Source organism: Anolis carolinensis, chromosome 2, assembly GCF_035594765.1.
Source record: "Anolis carolinensis isolate JA03-04 chromosome 2, rAnoCar3.1.pri, whole genome shotgun sequence".
Taxonomy (NCBI): Eukaryota; Metazoa; Chordata; class Lepidosauria; order Squamata; family Dactyloidae; genus Anolis; species Anolis carolinensis.
Window position 1 is genome coordinate 324679925 of NC_085842.1, and position 17913 is coordinate 324697837.

Here is a 17913-nt window from a genome sequence, read left to right on the forward strand (position 1 = left end):
TGGGGAGTTGGTGCTCATCTCCATTTCTAGTCTGAGAAGCTGGCATTGTCCATAGACACCTCCAGGGTCATGTGGCCAAGGGCCTTCTCACCGGAGCAGTACCTATTGATCTACTCACTGGAGCAGTACCTATTGATTCCCACTGGAGCAGTACCTATTGATCTACTCACATTTGCACCGGAGCAGTATCTTCCCACCGGAGCAGTACCTATTGATCTACTCACCGGAGCAGTACCTATTGATTCCCACTGGAGCAGTACCTATTGATCTACTCACATTTGCACCGGAGCAGTATCTTCCCACCGGAGCAGTACCTATTGATCTACTCACCGGAGCAGTACCTATTGATTCCCACTGGAGCAGTACCTATTGATCTACTCACATTTGCACCGGAGCAGTATCTTCCCACCGGAGCAGTACCTATTGATCTACTCACCGGAGCAGTACCTATTGATTCCCACTGGAGCAGTACCTATTGATCCACTCACATTTGCACCGGAGCAGTATCTTCCCACCGGAGCAGTACCTATTGATCTACTCACTGGAGCAGTACCTATTGATTCCCACTGGAGCAGTACCTATTGATCCACTCACATTTGCACCGGAGCAGTACCTTCCCACCGGAGCAGTACCTATTGATCTACTCACTGGAGCAGTACGCATTGATGTACTCACCGGAGCAGTACCTATTGATTCCCACCAGAGCAGTACCTATTGATCTACTCACATTTGCACCAGAGCAGTACCTTCCCACCAGAGCAGTACCTATTGATCTACTCACTGGAGCAGTACCTATTGATCTACTCACATTTGCATCCTTTCGAACTGCTAGGTTGGCAGAAGCTGGGGCTGACAGCGGGAGCTCACCGAGCTCATCGGATTCGACCATTCGGTCCGCAAGTTCAGCCGCTCAGCGGTTTAACCGCTGCACCACCAGGGGCTCAAGTTATATGTTAGTGTTTAGTTATTATGATTTTTTTTTGCTATTATATGTATGTTGGAATTTAGTTTTTGCCATTATTATGTTGTAAACCGCCCTGTGTCCCCCCAGGAGTGAGAATGGTGGTGTGTAAATATAGTAAATAAATTCCTAGCAGCTGAAAGAGACTCTAAGCCAGGCCTGGGCAAACATGGGCCTTTTTTCCAGGTGTTTTGGACTCCAACTCCCATCATTCCTGGCCTCAGGCCCCTTCCTTTTCCCCCTCAGCCGCTTAAGCGGCTGAGGGGGAAAAGGAAAGGGCCTGAGGCCAGAAATGATGGGAGTTGGAGTCCAAAACACCTGGAAAAAAGGCCCAAGTTGGCCCAGGCCTGGTCCAAACTATCAAAACACAAAACAGATTCCGCTCAGCAGGGGAAAAAAACAATTTATTATAATAATTATTATAATAATTACTTTAAATTAAAATCACTCAACATCTATAAAATAATCCTGGCGCCATCCAAGATTGTGTACAGCTTGATTGTGTGCAAATCAATTGGGGGGGGGGGGAGATAGGGGAGGAAAATATGGGGACAGTGAGTAGGGGGAGGGGATTGCCACTGCCCTCCCCCCATTAAGAAGAAAGGGGGGGGGGGTTGGGTCTCCTTCATACAGACCACGAGAGCAGCCGGGGAGCAGGGACAGGCAGCCCCCCAATAAATGGGGTAATTCTTCACATTGGGACCCCGCTCCCATATTGTGGACCCCCGTCTATAAGCCCAGGAAAGGCAGCCCCGCCCCCTTCAAGCTGGGCATATGGGGACCCCCTCCTCCTGTCCACGCGGTGGGCCTGCTCCTGCACCAACCCCTCTCTTGTCCGTCCGTTCAGGGGGTGGAGGGGCGTCCGGATGCCCTTTGCGTGGCCCCCTTGCGTTGGCGCTCCAGGGCCAGCTGCATGCTCCAGATGCTGAGGGGCCGCATGTAGGCCAGGGAGCGGTAGACCCTCTTCTGGCAGTAGGCCTCGGGCGTCTGGAAGGCCATGCCCAGCTGCTCCCACACCGTCCGGTAGCAGCCCTCCGCCGTCCGGAAGCCCTCCTGCACCAGGCCCTGCGCAAGGGGAGAAGAGCCAGGAAAAGGGGTCAGTGGGCCCAGGGGCTTCATGAACTCCCCCAGACCTACAGAATGATTTTTCAGAGCAATTGCAGCGCAGCAGTAGTTGGATGGAGTCAGTGGAACGCAGAACAAAGTGGCACCCAGAGACGTTAGTAAAACCCTAACGTTTTTACTGACTTCAGTAATAATCAAGACAAACAGGCTTGCAGACAATATAATAATAATAATTATTATTATTATTATTGACACAACGACATTGTATGACACAGCAAACAAGATAGATATGCTGGATTTCATATCACAAAATCACAAGTCGAACACTTCCCAAGTGTCTAGGACTGTGTGATGTATTTTCGGATGATGCGTGCAGATCCCAGTAAGGTGGCCTTTTGCAGTTGGCAGATCATAATTTTGTCAATGTCTATTGTCTCCAAATGCCGGCTGAGATCTTTTGGCACGGCACCCAGTGTGCCCATCACCACTGGGACCACCTGCACTGGTTTCTGCCAGAGTCTTTGAAGTTCAATCTTGAGGTCCTGATAGCGGCTGAGTTTTTCCTGTTGTTTTTCTTCAATGCGATTGTCACCTGGGATGGCAACATCAATGATCCAAACCCGCAGGTGCCACCTTGACGTGGTGGGGGGGCTTAGCTGCTCCAATGATGACTGAGGGCTGTGCTGGCGGAAGTGTAACTACCGGCAGGTCCAACCAAGCCAGAGAGGCCTCAGCTGAGGAGCACAACCAAGAGCACCTAACCCATTAGCATTATGGAGAATCAAACCCAAACGAAGTCTATACTGGCTCGGTCGTCGCCCAGGATAAAAAGGACCGCGGTGGATGCTGCTGATTCTGGACATCCATCGACAAGTGGGCTACGGAATCATCAAAACCCAAATGAACAGTCACAGAAGCGGCAAAAATATACAATGCCAGAAAACCGCACAATTATTATTATTATTATTATTATTATTATTATTATTATTATTATTATTATTATTATTATTATGGCTTGCTCCTGCAGCCCAGGAGCAAGCCATCAGAACAAATGCAATCAAGGCCAAGATCGAAAAATCAGCTGATGACCCAAAATGCAGACTGTGCAAGGAAACCGACGAAACCATGGATCATCTCCTCAGCTGCTGTAAGAAAATTGCACAGACAGACTACAAACAGAGGCACAACTCTGTGGCCCAAATGATTCATTGGAACGTATGCCTCAAGTACCACCTCCCTGCAGCAAAGAACTGGTGGGATCACAAACCTGCAAAAGTCTTGGAAAATGAGCACGCAAAGATATTGTGGGACTTCCGAATCCAGACTGACAAAGTTCTGGAACACAACACACCAGACATCACAGTTGTGGAAAAGAACAAGGTTTGGATCATTGATGTCGCCATCCCAGGTGACAGTCGCATTGACGAAAAACAACAGGAAAAACTCAGCCGCTATCAGGACCTCAAGATTGAACTGCAAAGACTCTGGCAGAAACCAGTGCAGGTGGTCCCGGTGGTGATGGGCACACTGGGTGCCGTGCCAAAAGATCTCAGCCGGCATTTGGAAACAATAGACATTGACTAAATCACGATCTGCCAACTGCAAAAGGCCACCCTGCTGGGATCTGCACTCATCATCCGAAAATACATCACACAGTCCTAGACACTTGGGAAGTGTTCGACTTGTGACTTTGTGATATGAAATCCAGCATGTCTATCTTATTTGCTGTGTCATACAACGTCGTTGTGTCAATAATAATAATAATAATAATAATAATAATAATAATAATAATAACTTTATTTTTATACCCCGCCCCATCTCCCCGAAGGGACTCGGGGCGGCTTACATGGGGCCAGGCCCGATAAAACAAACAAAACAGTAACAAAGCAATAAAACAATTATCCCAGTAAAAAAACATCAACATCAATAAAAACAATCATTAAAATCAACAAGCAGGATACAGTGTTAAAAACAGGAGACTAATTCGTAGATCCCAGGCGAGATGCAGAGTGATACGAAATGGGAAAAGGAGATTTCACAGTTGAATGGACAATAAAGTGCGGTATAAAATGGCAAGACAACAACAATGGGACTATTATGGAATGGACAGATAGGTCAATCCAGCAACAACTAAACATCGAAGGCCTTTTGAAACAGCCAGGTTTTTAAGCTCTTCCGGAAGGAGAGGAGGGTAGGGGCCTGCCTGATCTCTCTAGGGAGCGAGTTCCAAAGCCGGGATGGGGGCCACGACGGAGAAGGCCCTCTCTCTCGTCCCCACCAACCGCGACTGCGAGGGTGGTGGGAGCGAGAGAAGGGCCTCCCCCGACGAACGAAGAGAACGTGCGGATTCATAGAGGGAGATGCGGTCTCTAAGGTAGGTGGGTCCCAAACCGTTTAGACGAGCACAGGACTTGACTCAACTCAGAACTGAACTGAACAGAACTGATGCAATCAGCAATGCACAACACTTGTGTCATTTAAATTTCATTTAAACACTACCAATACACAAATCCAGATTTACCCAGTTTTCCATTTCAGTCTGCTTAAACCAGCTCCTGAGGGTACCCAATGGCACCCAGTCAAGCCCCCGCCCTCACCCATCATGATAGGGGTCAACCAACACTATGAGGTGGCGGAAATATTAGACTCCAGAGTCAGGAAAAACACCCTACAGTACTTCGTTAGGTGGAAACACTTCCCTCACAGTGAATCAGAATGGGTAAGGGAATCTGACATAAATGCACCCACACTCATCAAGGGGTTTCTGTCAGAGCAATTGCAGCGCAGCAGTAGTTGGATGGAATCAGTGGAACGCAGAACAAAGTGACACCTGAGACGATGGTAAAACTATATACAAGTTTTACTGTAAGCAGTAATAATCAAGACAAACAGACTTGCAGACGAACACAGGACTCTAGGCAGACACTCGACTCAACTCAGAACAGATCAGATCTGATGCAATCAGCAATGCACAAACACTTGTGTCTGGATACTCCCTGGTTCCAGCCACACATCAAGGTCATCACAGCTTCTTAGCAATTAACTCTTTCCAGACTATGTTACACTCTGGATGATGCAATCAGTATGCAATGCAGGCAAGACACAAATTTCATTTAAACACTACCAATACACAAATCCCACATTAACAGTTTCATGCTCAAAACCCACACAAACCTCCACACAAGGGGGGGGGGCTGTCTTTGGAGGGGGCGTGATGTCATGATCCCCCATCTCATGCCATCTCCGAATACAGAGCGCTGACAAAGAACAGCCAGCCATAAAACCGGCCAGCCATGAAACCTCAATTACCCTCGGGTATATAATGGGCTACAGAGAAGATTCTGGTATTCCATACAACAAAGCTGTTTGGATCTGCCTCAGCATGTGTCTTGGTGCATTCTCCCTGAGAAGAATTAACCCACAGCACAACTGGTGACGAGAACCTCACACTTCAGGTCCGCCCCCCTCCCCACTCTGCTGTGGCCCAGCCTCCATCTGAGCTGCCAGGTGACCCTGAGCTAAGGCCGGTTCAGCCAGTGATTGTCCCTGCACCTGCTTTGTCAGACAACTCTGGGTTTGGGCCTGAGATGCAACCAGAGTCTGTCCCAGTGGATTCTGGGACTAGAGACAGAAATTTGCAAGTAGACAGTTTGAACTGCATTTGTTGTGACTCAGCTGGAACCTCAGAGTGAATCTGATGGGGATTATGGGATTCAGGTTCAAAATGACTCTGGTGGGAATTATGGGATTCAGGATCAGAGTGTCCCTGTTTTAGAAGACGAGGAACAGGGAGTTTTTCCCACAGCAGGGAATGATGTTGATACTGAAACTAGCCAGGTGCAAATTGACTCAGAAAAGGAGGACAGTTCTCAGCCTGACAACTTGCAGATAGGCGCTAACGAGCTGGCTGGCCTTGATGAAACGGAATCTCTAGATCGAGCTGGCCGTTTGGAATTCAGGGTTTGAAGGAGTATGAGAATAGCAAACAAGGAGGAGGTCAGAGGCCAAAGAAATGCTTTCATGCTATGCAAAGGGTATTAAAACAGTGTGTTGGGAGACAACCCTTTGTGAAAGCAACTTCTTACTCAAACCAAGAAGCAAGCTCTCGTTTCCTGGATTATCTTGCAACCTTGGTGTTTTCATGTTCATGGGACTTTGTCATGCTCTCTTGGGACCTTGTGTATTCCTTACGATTTCTTGGATTATTCTTTGAAGCCTTGTTTTGTAACAATCTTTTGGAACTTTACTTTTGCTTTTAAAGAACTATTTATCTTTCTATTTCCTAATGAACTACAAAGGTCTTCAACCTTGTGTGTAGCCTGGTGTATATAGCAAGGTGAAACTAGCCTGAGGTGTGACAGCATTCCTCTATGCAGTCAAGGCCAGGCCTTCTGATGCCAGATGAACATTCCAGTTTGGATGCTGAAAATGGTAACAAGGGAAGGGCTAATGAGCTTGACAGGAGAGGAGCGATAACCCAACACCGGACAGAGAGGGAGTCTGTGCGAAGGAGTGGATGGCTGCATTTGAAGCGAACTAATAAGCACTATTCTCACGGTTTGAGGCCTTGAATTTCCCTTAAAAAGGTTTGCTTTCTCTGACACAGTAAGATGTGGCAATATTGCTAATCCAAGAGAGAAAGATCTTTGCTCCGTGTTCCTGTGTATTCCTGCAGCCGTGTATCTTGCTTCAAGTTCCAGCCTCGTTTCAGCCTGTGAATCCAGTTGGATGTTCCAGTGACTTTGCCATTTGGATTTCTCTTCTAGCCAAGACCTTCGCCTTGTGTTCCAGCATTGACTTTATACCTTGGACTATCTCGGAGTTAATCCTGAACTCTAGTCTTGTTTTCCTGTGGTTATCGTTTAACTCTTGTCTTGGAACTAATCCTGTTTGGATAATTCTTGATGCCTTTCTTGGGACTTACTTTGATATCCGGTTTGGACTATGTTCTTATAGATTCTTGCTTCAAGATTTTCTAGTACTTTGCTCTTGTAGATTAAAACCCATTTTATTGATTCTGAACTTTGATTTTGCTATTGCTTGCATATAACCTTCAATAAACAGCTCGCTTGCTTATATTCTGGGGCTCCAGTGTGGTTTTGAGGTGCCTACATAGCCTCAGGGTGCAACACTCTGGTCTACCTTGGTCAAGCTTCCCTTGCATGAATCCTGCGTTCACTTGCCTTGAAAATACTGCAAGGGAATTAGGGTTTGCTGTGAGTTTTCCTGGCCATGTGGCCAATACGTTCCAGAAGCATTCTCTCCTGACGTTTCACCCACATCTATGGCAGGCATCTTCAGAGGTTGTGAGGTCTCTTGGGAACTATAGTAGGGTTTATATACCTGTGAAATGATGTCCAGGGTGAGAGAAAGAACTCTAGTCTGTTGGTCAGCTTGATTAGCACTGAGTAGCCTTGCAACTTCAAAGCCTGGCTGCTTCTTGCCTGGCTGAATCCTTTGTTGGGAGGTGTGAGCTGGCCCTGATTGTTTCCTGTCTGGAATTCCCCAGTTTTCAGAGTGTTCTTCTTTGTTTACTGTCCTGATTTTAGAGTTTTTTAAAAATACTGGTAGCCCTTGAAATCCACAAATATGTGGACAATTTCGACAGAAAGGAGGAAACCGTGAAAATGAACAAAATCTGAAACCATCAGGGCCAGCTAACAGCTCCCAGCAAAGGATCCCCCAGGCTTTGAAGGCCAATCAAGGTGATGAATTGCAATATTCACACTAGCCTCAAGCAGACAAGAGTTCTTTCTCCCAACCTGGACATTATTCCATAGGTTTCCAAGTTTCCAACAGACCTCACCACCTCTGAGGATGCCTGCCATAGATGTGGGCGAAACATCAGGAGAGAATGCCTCTGGAACATGGCCACACAGCCATGAAAGCCTTTGACAACACACGGAATTAGTGGATGACAAGCAGAACATGAGTCCATAGTGCGATGCGGCAGCTAAAGGAGCCAATGCGATTGTGGGTAGCATCTAGAGGAGGAGCACTGCTGCTTAAACTGCGGTCCCAAACCCAAGTGAGATCCCCATGCACACAGTAAAAAATGGTTGTGAGTGCCACCTAGTGTCACTCCTGCTCAGAGAAGTCTTGGTTGCCCTCTTTCTCTTCACAAAGTGGAGTCTGCAACATGCGACTGTGGAGAAGAGCAAACCACAGACCCCCGACTACAATGCGGCCAGAGCCTGCCATGTGCACAAGGGAGGACCTTCTCATAGAGACACCTGAAGCACTCCAAGTGGCCTGTTTCTGGTCAAAGGACATTTAGTATCATGCCAAGTTTTGAACTTTTATTCTGATTTTAAATACATCACAACTGTAACCCTCATGATGAATAAATATACCCAGGGTCACGTAAAAAGCTTAAGAAGCTCCGGCCAAGATCAAGAGACGTCATGGTTCCCCTCTCTTCTGCTTTGGTCTGGCCTCTTCACCTGCAATAATAGTCCTGTGTCCAGTTGTAGGCAAAGCAAGTCGAGAAAAGAGATCCCACTCCAAAATTAGGAAGGCTTTCCTGGCATCAAGGGCTGTATAGCAGTGGGATGTGCTGCTTCCTGGTCTCCTGGTGGAGTTTGACTGACAGCCTGCTGTGACCTATGAGACATGATTTCCGGCCTTGGAGGTCGGAACTTCCTTCTGACTGTGGAATGTGTTTTTCTTATCTCTTCAGTTGAGCTGTGTGTGCCGAGCCGAGAGGCAAAGGGAAGAATGCCGGCTTCGAGCGATGGACTTTGCTGTTTGTAAATATCTTTGTAAATATTAAATAAGTGTTTGAACTTCAGAATGCAGATGTCTTTGAGTCTAACATTGGAAAGGAATTGGTGAAAGCAGAAGTTTCAGGAATTTCATCAGGGTGTTGGTGCAGAGCAGATGATCGATGGTGTTTGAAGAAACCCACCCAACAGACACACCCTGACCCCTGGCTTTGATCCTGACAGAAATGATGTTGTTAATGAGGAAGGTTCTTAGGTGCAAGAAGCAGAAAGGGAGAGCAGCTCCCAGCCTCAGCTTGATAACAACTAACGAGCCTTGTGGCCTTGACGATGGGGCCACATCTCTGGATCGGGCTAGTCGTTTGGAATTTCGGGGGTTGCGCAGAAGTCTTAGAATAGCAAATAAGAGAGAAGTCAAAGGGCAAAGGAATGCCTTCATGTTATGCTATTAAAGCAGTCGGCTGAGAGGGAAATCTTCGTCAAAGCAATTTCCTCGCTTGAATCAAGAACCAAGACTGCTTTCCTGTGTTATCTTGTGTCTTGGATGTATCCTCGTTTCTGGGACTTTGGTGTCTATTGAAAGGACTTTGCTTTATGTCTATTGTTTCTATGGATTTGTTTCTTACAGCCTTGTTTTTGCAACTATCATTTGGAACTAAACTTTTGCCTTTTATGAACTATTTTACTGCTTATTTCCTAATAAACTACAAAAGACTACGTTCTGTGTGCAGCCTGGTGTCTTTAGCAAGGTGAAGCTAACCTGAGGTGTGACAGTACCTTCATGTCTGGCAGGAGGAGGTTGGTCTAGTTGGTCTCTAGGGAGCCCGCCCAGCTCTCAGACTCTATGATAGTAATGTGCACTCACCTCTTGGATCATGGTGGCGGCCAAGGAGTAGACCACTCCCACCCAGACCTCATCAGACTGGACGCTGGAGGTGTCGGGCACCCCGTCCGGGCGCATCCCGTTCACAGCCCCCATGGCCCCCTCAGAGAAGCCCAGCACGTTCATCTCGTAGATGGTCCGCAGGGCGCTCTGCACATGCTCCTGTGGGAAGACCTGTGGGGAGAGGCAAGCCTTTGCAATCCCTATATATCTGTATCTATCTATCTATCTATCTATCTATCTATCTATCTATCTATCTATCTATAACATTAAGGTTATATATGAATTTTCCCCTCACATGTTTGCAGGTCTCTGCAAATCCTATATAGATATAATTATCTATATATAGAGATGTCTAGATAGATAGATATGAATATAGATATATAGGGCTTGCAAATATTGCAGGGGAAATGCACACACACAAACACACATATATAGAGATGTCTAAAAAATATAAACATAGATATATAGAGCTTGCAAATATTGTAGGAGAGAAATGCACATATAGAGAGGATTTGCAAACATTTCAGGGGGAAATGCATATGTGAAGCTAGCTTACTGTTTTTCTTTGAAATACAGTAAATATTCAAAAACATTTAACCTCCTGATGCCTCAATTAATGTAATTTTATTCGTATCTATTTTTATTTTGAAATTTACCAGTAGCTCCTGCATTTTCCACCCTTGGCTTATATTCGAGTCAATAAGTTTTCCTAGGTTTTTGTGGCAAAATTAGGTGCCTCGGCTTATATTCGGGTCGGCTTATACTCGAGTATATATGGTATGATGTAATTTGCCCGCGAGCCACTAGGTGAGGTAGGCAAGTAATAATAATAATAATAATAATAATAATAATAATAATAATAATAATAAATCCAGCATATCTATCTTGTTTGCTGTGTCATACAATAAAAATAATATTTATTTATTTATTTATTTGCTACATTTATATGCCCCCCTTCTCACCCTGAAGGGGACTCAGAGCGGCTTACAAATTAAATTTACATACAATATTATATTAGCATAATACAATACTGGTAATAAATTACTATATTGTACTGTATCAATATATTGTAATATTATTAGTAATATTACATGTAAAATATAATATATAATTAATATTATATTGTATTATTAGTATATCGTATTACAATATAATATCATGAATATTATATGTATATACAATGTTATAATTATATATTATTGTAAATTATATTGTGTGTGTGTGTGTGTGTATATGTATATGTATGTATGTATGTGTGTGTATATATATATATATATATATATATATATATATATATATACACACACACACACACACACACACACACATAAAGAAATATACATATATTTATATATTTGTATATATCTATATATATAAAAGAGTGATGGAATCGTGGCACCAAGCAAAGCAACTAAACTACGGGGCCCCCAACCTCGACATTGGACAACACAACCCATCATCCACGCCTTAAGGTTGAAACAACACAAAATCACTTCACGCACCTCCACATGGAGAGAACCCACAACGCCCCATCGGGAGCCATGCCGGGAGGGAAACAGAAAGTATAATGGCCGGCCAGCAAGAGGAAAGGCAGGCAATGGGAAAAAGCTGTCCCCTGGGTCCTAGCGCCCGCCCATCATCCGAATCATTTCTCTCCACTCCAACCTTCTACAATATCCAACCCATTTTAATACTCTATATTTTAAATATATGCTATGAACCATGACAATCAACACAATCTCTCTCCTAATATTTTAACAAGCTTAAAATCACAACACCAAATAAAAAACAACACTCTTAAAACACGGGAATGCCAGACACTAAACAATCAGGGCCAGCGAACACCTCCCACGATCTGCCATGCAGGACACAATCCAAGCACTCCCAACAGATGGCCACCCAGCCTCTCAATAATAATAATAATAATAATAATAATAATAACAACAACAACAACAACAACAACAACAACAACAACAACAACATCATCATACAATCCTAAGGTTTGCAGAGGCTGACTATTTCTGTGGCCCTGACATGTCACATCTCTTTTTATGTTTGGAACCTTTAGAGTGTTTGCTTATCTTTTTCACATAGAAAGAAGATAGCTGTATACTAAGAGAGGCCTGACTATTTCTGTGGCCCTTACATGTCACATCTCTTTTTATGTTTAGAACCTTTAGAGTGTTTGCTTATCTTTTTCACATAGAAAGAAGATAGCTGTATACTCAGAGAGGCCTGACTATTTCTGTGGCCCTTACATGTCACATCTCTTTTTATGTTTAGAACCTTTAGAGTGTTTGCTTATCTTTTTTACATAGAAAAAGGATAGCTGTATACTCAGAGAGGCCTGACTCTACTGTACATACTAAACATAAAGACAACCATACAACAGACATTCAATACCACCACTTACTCAAATTTCTCACCAACACCACCAGACAACGCCACAGCAACGCGTGGCCGGGCACAGCTAGTATGTATGTACGTGTGTGTATGTATGTATGTATGTATGTGTGTGTGTATATATATATATATATATATATATGAAATCTTCTTCCAAAATGCACCCAGGGATGACTATTTCTTTCACTAGCTTCCAGTTTTATGATTTCAGTTTTGGTGGCCAAAGCTATAGATCTCTGCTTTTGGGGTGCCTAGGCAAGGCCCAAGTGGGGGGCTTTGGGCCAGGACTGAAAAGACCCTGTGCTGCTGAAGCCGGTCCCGGAGCTTGCTTGACCCCTTCCTCACCTGGTACTTCCCTTCTCCCAGACCGCAGGCCCGGAGGAACCACTGCCCGGCCAGCTGGTCAGACATGATGCTGTTGGAAGACGGCCCGCCACCGCTGTCGTAGTTGTAGTACCTCCCTGCGGCAGGAGAGAAGTGGCAGAGTCAGGAAGAGGGAGGGTCCGGGGGTTGGTGGGGGCTCAAAGTGTGCAAATGGGGTGGGGAGGGGGTCCCATCCCACCGCATGGACCTACCGTTCCAGAGCAGCCTCTCGAAGGCGGCGGCGCCCGAGGACAGGATGGCGGAGTATCTCTGCAGAGCGGCCCCTTCGCCCAGGATCTCGGCCATGCGGCACATCATGCACACGGCCGCCAGCCACAGGCCACCACAGTAGGCACTGCCAAAGCAAGGGAGGGAGGGGGAAAAAAGAGGGGCAAGGAGAGAGAGAGAGAGAGAGAAGGGGAGAAGAGGGGTTGGCACCGCACTGCGAGAAGACCACCCCCAGAAAGAGGCCCAAGCGCCCCACCAAAGAGCCATGGAAACGCCAGAGCTTTTCCATCCCGAAACAGAGTGACGGAAGCGCCACGTCCCTGGCAACCGAGGCAGGCCCCACTCTGTCCTCCTTCCAAAAAGATTTGGAGACTTAAGTGTTGAAACAAGCCTTTGAGAATGCCTAGCCCCAGTGGTGCGCAATGAATGACAAACTACTGCACTTCCATCCCACGCCCTTGTTCCTGAGCTGCAACTTGCACTATCATCCCATTCCCTTGTCCTTGTTTACAGTTAGGCCATAAGTTATTGGCCACTGTTCTGAGTGTAAATTGTTTTAGATGTTATTCGTTTTACTTTATTGTATTGTAAGTAAAGGTAAAGGTTTTCCCCTGATGTTAAGTCCAGTCGTGTCAGACTCTGGAGGTTGTGGCTCATCTCCATTTCTAAGTCGAAGAGCCAGTATTGTCCATAGACGCCTCCAAGGTCATGTGGCCATGGGCATGATGGCATGGAGCGCTGTTACCTTCCCGCCAGAGCGGTACCTATTCATCTACTCACATTAGCATGTTTTTGAACTGCTAGGTTGGCAGAAGCTGGGGCTAACAGCAGGAACTCACCCCGCTCCCCGGATTCTAACTTGCGACCTTTTGGTCCGCAAGTTCAGCAGCTCAGCGCTTTAACACCTTATGCCGCAGGGGGCTCCAGTTATATGTTAGTGTTTATTATGATTTTTTATTAAGATTTTTTTGAGTCCCCCCAGGGGTGAGAAAGGCGGTATGTAAATATAGTAAATTAAGTAAATAAATACATTCCTAGCAGCTGAAGGAGACACTAAGCCAGGCCTGGGCCAACTTAGGCTTTCTTTCCAGGTGTTTTGGACTTCAACTTCCATCATTCCTGGCCTCAGGCCCTTTCCTTTTCCCCCTCAGCCGTTTATTATTATTATTATTGTTGTTGTTGTTATTGTTATTATCATCTTGCAAACATCAGGGCATGCTCCCGACCTAGTGCACCATTTGTGAAATGATAATCACTGTAAACATCAGGGCGATTTAACTTGAGCCCTTTGATCTTTCTGGTCCATTTTGTTGGAAAATCATGGCTCTGTTGACCCCCAGCACCTCTTCCTCGCAATTCCAACACTGAAATTGTGAAATGGGCCAAACTGCTCCTTCTCACTGCAGAAGGCCTGCTGTTTCTAGAGCTCGTGTCACAGTCACCAGAAACACAGAGAAATAAATCAGTTCAGTTTCAGTTCACTGAAAAAGGTGCATTTGCTTTGGATAAATCCCCTTTCTGGTCACTGCTGACCGGAAGGTGGCAGGTTAGAAGCCCGAGTTGGATTGAGCTCCCGACTGTTAGCCTAGCTTGCTGTCTACCTAAGTCGTTCGAAAACAGCTGAGTTGTGAGTAGAGAAATTAGCCACCGCTTAAAAAAGCGGGGAGGCATTTTACGACACCATAAAAATGCTGGCGATCAAAGAACAAGGAGGAAATACTATGATCGAAAGGGTTTGGTGTCATAGTGAATTGAGCGACAGCACCCCCTGTGGCTGAAATAGAGCATAACCTCCAGGCGCTGAAGTTGGAAGACACCAAAACACCTCTATCTGACGATCTGTTTGTCTAAAATCAGCATTGAATGTTTGCCGTCTATGTGTGCATTCTGATCCGCCCTGAGTCTCCTTCGGGGTGAGAAAGAAGGGTGGAATATAAATACTGTACATAAATAAATAATATATATATATATATACTAGCTGTGCCTGGCCACGCGTTGCTGTGGCGTTGTCTGGTGGTGTAGGTGAGAAATTGTTGAGGTAGTGGTGGTATTGAATGTCTGTTGTATGGATGTCTTTATGTTTAGTATGCACACTGAAGTGGATTATATGGCAGTGTGGAGTCAAGATAATCCAGTTCAAAGCAGATAATATAAGATTCTAAATGGGTTATATAGCTGTGTGGAAGGGCCTTGAGTCTACACTGCCATATAATCCAGTTAAAATCTGATAATCTGTGGAAGAGGCCTATGTGAGGCCTAACTGTGCCTGTCCCCTGGGCTGAGTAGGTTGCTAGGAGACCAAGTGGGCGGAGCTTAGCCTTCTAACTGGCAGCGATTGGATAAAAACAATTATTCATCTCCCTCTAATTAGGACTTTATTTTTCTTTTCTTTTTGTTGTATCAACCTAAAGCCGGGAATGATGGGTTGTGTTGTCAAATTTCGAGGTTGGGGGGCCTGTAGTTTTGTTGTTTTGTCCGCTGCCCTGATGCCATCACTCTTTTATATATATAGGTATGGGGGTAGTTCATACTCTTTCCTAAACATAAAGCAACCCACTCCACCCATTTTGCTCTGAACTTGAACCCGAATGTGTACGGGACATCACTGCCTGATGCTGCGTTACAACCATTGGGTGATAGGAAGACCAACCTCCAACCTGTGGAGGACCCTGACCCTGGACCCCCTCCTCAGTTTAACTGCTAAGCCAGCCAGAGAAGCCATCGAGTGGGAAAAAGGAGGCCCACCTGGGAGGGAGGCACCCAAGACGCACCCCCCACCCAAAAAAAGCAAAGTCTGCATCCCCTCCTGAGCCCCGCAGAGCCAGGGCTGCAGGAGACCCTTCCCAAAAGGGAGGAAGGGCTAAGCGTTGGGTCACAGGTCACATAGATGATGGCCGGAATGCTGTGGCTGCTCCTAGTTAAAGGGAGGGAGGGGGAGGGAGAGGGGCACTCGGTCACACATCCATGGACGAGTGGGATTGCGTGAGGCTCTGGGGCTCCCGTTGCCTCCGGAGGTCCACTCAGCTCCCACTCTTGAATAAGCTGGGTTCCGGCCCAGCTTATCTGTCCGAACGTGTCTCCCGCTACGACCCACCTCGAAGCTTAAGATCGTCGGATGAGGCCCTGCTCGCGGTCCCGTCAGCCTCACAGCTGCGTCTGGCGGGGACGAGAGACAGGGCCTTTTCAGTGGTGGCTCCCCGCCTATGGAACGCCCTCCCCAGTGAAGTCAGGCAGGCTCCCTCCCTCCTGTCTTTCCGAAAGAGGACAAAAACATGGTTATGGGACCAGGCATTTGAGCATGAGTAGCAGCAAAAATGAGGTAAGAACATATGACCTACTGACAGACCCCACAGGAACATGGAAAGCGCCATAAATGGATATTTAAATGTATAATTATGTATATTTTAATGGATATTCTTAATTTTATTGTAATTTTTAATCTTGATGGATTTTTAAATTTGATGACAACTGTTTTTAATGTGTATGGTTATATTGTAAGCCGCCCTGAGTCCCCTGATGGGTCCCCCTGAAGGGCGGGGTAGAAGTGATGTAATAAAATAAAATAAACAAATAAATAAATAAAATAAAATAAAATAAAAATAGACCAGTGGTTCCCAAACTTATTTGGCCTGCGGCCCCCTTTCCAGAAAAAATATTACTCGGCGCTCCCTGGAAAGGGGTGTGTGGCTTAGAGGGGTGGGCGTGGCTCCTGCTCAAGAGGGCGGGGCTGAGCCTCTCCCCTAGTCCAAGAGGCAGGGCTGGGAGGGGGAGGTGGGCGGGGCCACAAATGCGCAGCCAGGACTGGGATGGGCGGAGTCACGAGCTCTGAGGCAGGGCTGAGCTTCTATCCCTGTCCTGCAGCACCTGCCAGAACACAGGGGGCTAGAGGAGGGGGCGGGGCCAGTTCCCAAGTGCCTGATGGGGCTGAACCTCTATACCCTGCCCCCGTGTTCTAACCAGCGTCTCAGTCCTGTCTCGCGTTCCTGGGAAGAGGTCCCGCCCCCTCCCCTAGCCCCGCCCTTTAGTCCTAAAAGGCCTCTCAGGGGAAGTATAGAGGCTCAGCCCTGTCTCAGGCTCTTGGAAGAAGGCCCCGCCCCCTCCCCTAGCCCCGCCCTTTAGTCCTAAAAGGCCTCTCAGGAGAAGTATAGAGGCTCAGCCCTGTCTCAGGCTCTTGGAAGAAGGCCCCGCCCCCTTCCCTAGCCCCGCCCTTTGTGTCCCAGTAAGCACCTCAGGAGAGGTATAGATTCTCAGCCCTGTCTGGGGCTCTTGGAAGAAGGCCCCGCCCCCTTCCCTAGCCCCGCCCTTTAGTCCTAAAAGGCCTCTCAGGAGAGGTATAGAGGCTCAGCCCTGTCTCAGGCTCTTGGAAGAAGGCCCCGCCCCCTCCCCTAGCCCCGCCCTTTAGTCCTAAAAGGCCTCTCAGGAGAAGTATAGAGGCTCAGCCCTGTCTGGGGCTCTTGGAAGAAGGCCCCGCCCCCTTCCCTAGCCCCGCCCTTTAGTCCTAAAAGGCCTCTCAGGAGAGGTATAGAGGCTCAGCCCTGTCTCAGGCTCTTGGAAGAAGGCCCCGCCCCCTCCCCTAGCCCCGCCCTTTAGTCCTAAAAGGCCTCTCAGGAGAAGTATAGAGGCTCAGCCCTGTCTCAGGCTCTTGGAAGAAGGCCCCGCCCCCTCCCCTAGCCCCGCCCTTTAGTCCTAAAAGGCCTCTCAGGAGAAGTATAGAGGCTCAGCCCTGTCTCAGGCTCTTGGAAGAAGGCCCCGCCCCCTCCCCTAGCCCCGCCCTTTAGTCCTAAAAGGCCTCTCAGGAGAAGTATAGAGGCTCAGCCCTGTCTCAGGCTCTTGGAAGAAGGCCCCGCCCCCTTCCCTAGCCCCGCCCTTTGTGTCCCAGTAAGCACCTCAGGAGAGGTATAGATTCTCAGCCCTGTCTGGGGCTCTTGGGAAGAAGCCACGCCCACTCCTCTAGCTCCGCCCCCTGTGTGTCCTAACAGGCACCTCAGATGCTCAGCCCTATCTCTAGCACTTGGGAAGAGGCCCCGCCCCTCCCCTGGCCCCGCCCCCGTGTCCTAATAGGTGCCATCACTGACCCCTTGGATCGCTGCAGCGCCCACCAGGGGGCGATAGCGCCCACTTTGGGAATCGCTGATTTAGACAGTACTTTTTTGATTGACTAATAAGCTGACTTAACTAAACATCAAAATATAACAAAAGCATTGCTCGATGAGATCAAAGGCCCATCTAACCCAGCTTTCCGTTCATGCAGCGAATTCTCCCACCCCAACTCTGATGTCTCTGGG

At 47.1% G+C, this 17913-nt stretch overlaps 1 protein-coding gene across 1 annotated transcript in view; it reads right to left on the bottom strand.

The window, feature by feature from the left end:
• Positions 1-1347: 1347 nt before the first annotated feature.
• Positions 1348-17913, bottom strand: part of gba2 (glucosylceramidase beta 2) — a 46019-nt gene continuing 29453 nt past the window's right edge. The window contains exons 14-17 of the mRNA XM_062972677.1: positions 12613-12755; positions 12383-12498; positions 9614-9805; positions 1348-2026 (exon numbers count right to left, since the gene is read on the bottom strand). Coding sequence (XP_062828747.1) covers positions 1805-2026; positions 9614-9805; positions 12383-12498; positions 12613-12755 — 673 coding nt within the window. The 3' untranslated portion in view covers positions 1348-1804. The remainder of the gene's footprint in view (positions 2027-9613; positions 9806-12382; positions 12499-12612; positions 12756-17913) is intronic.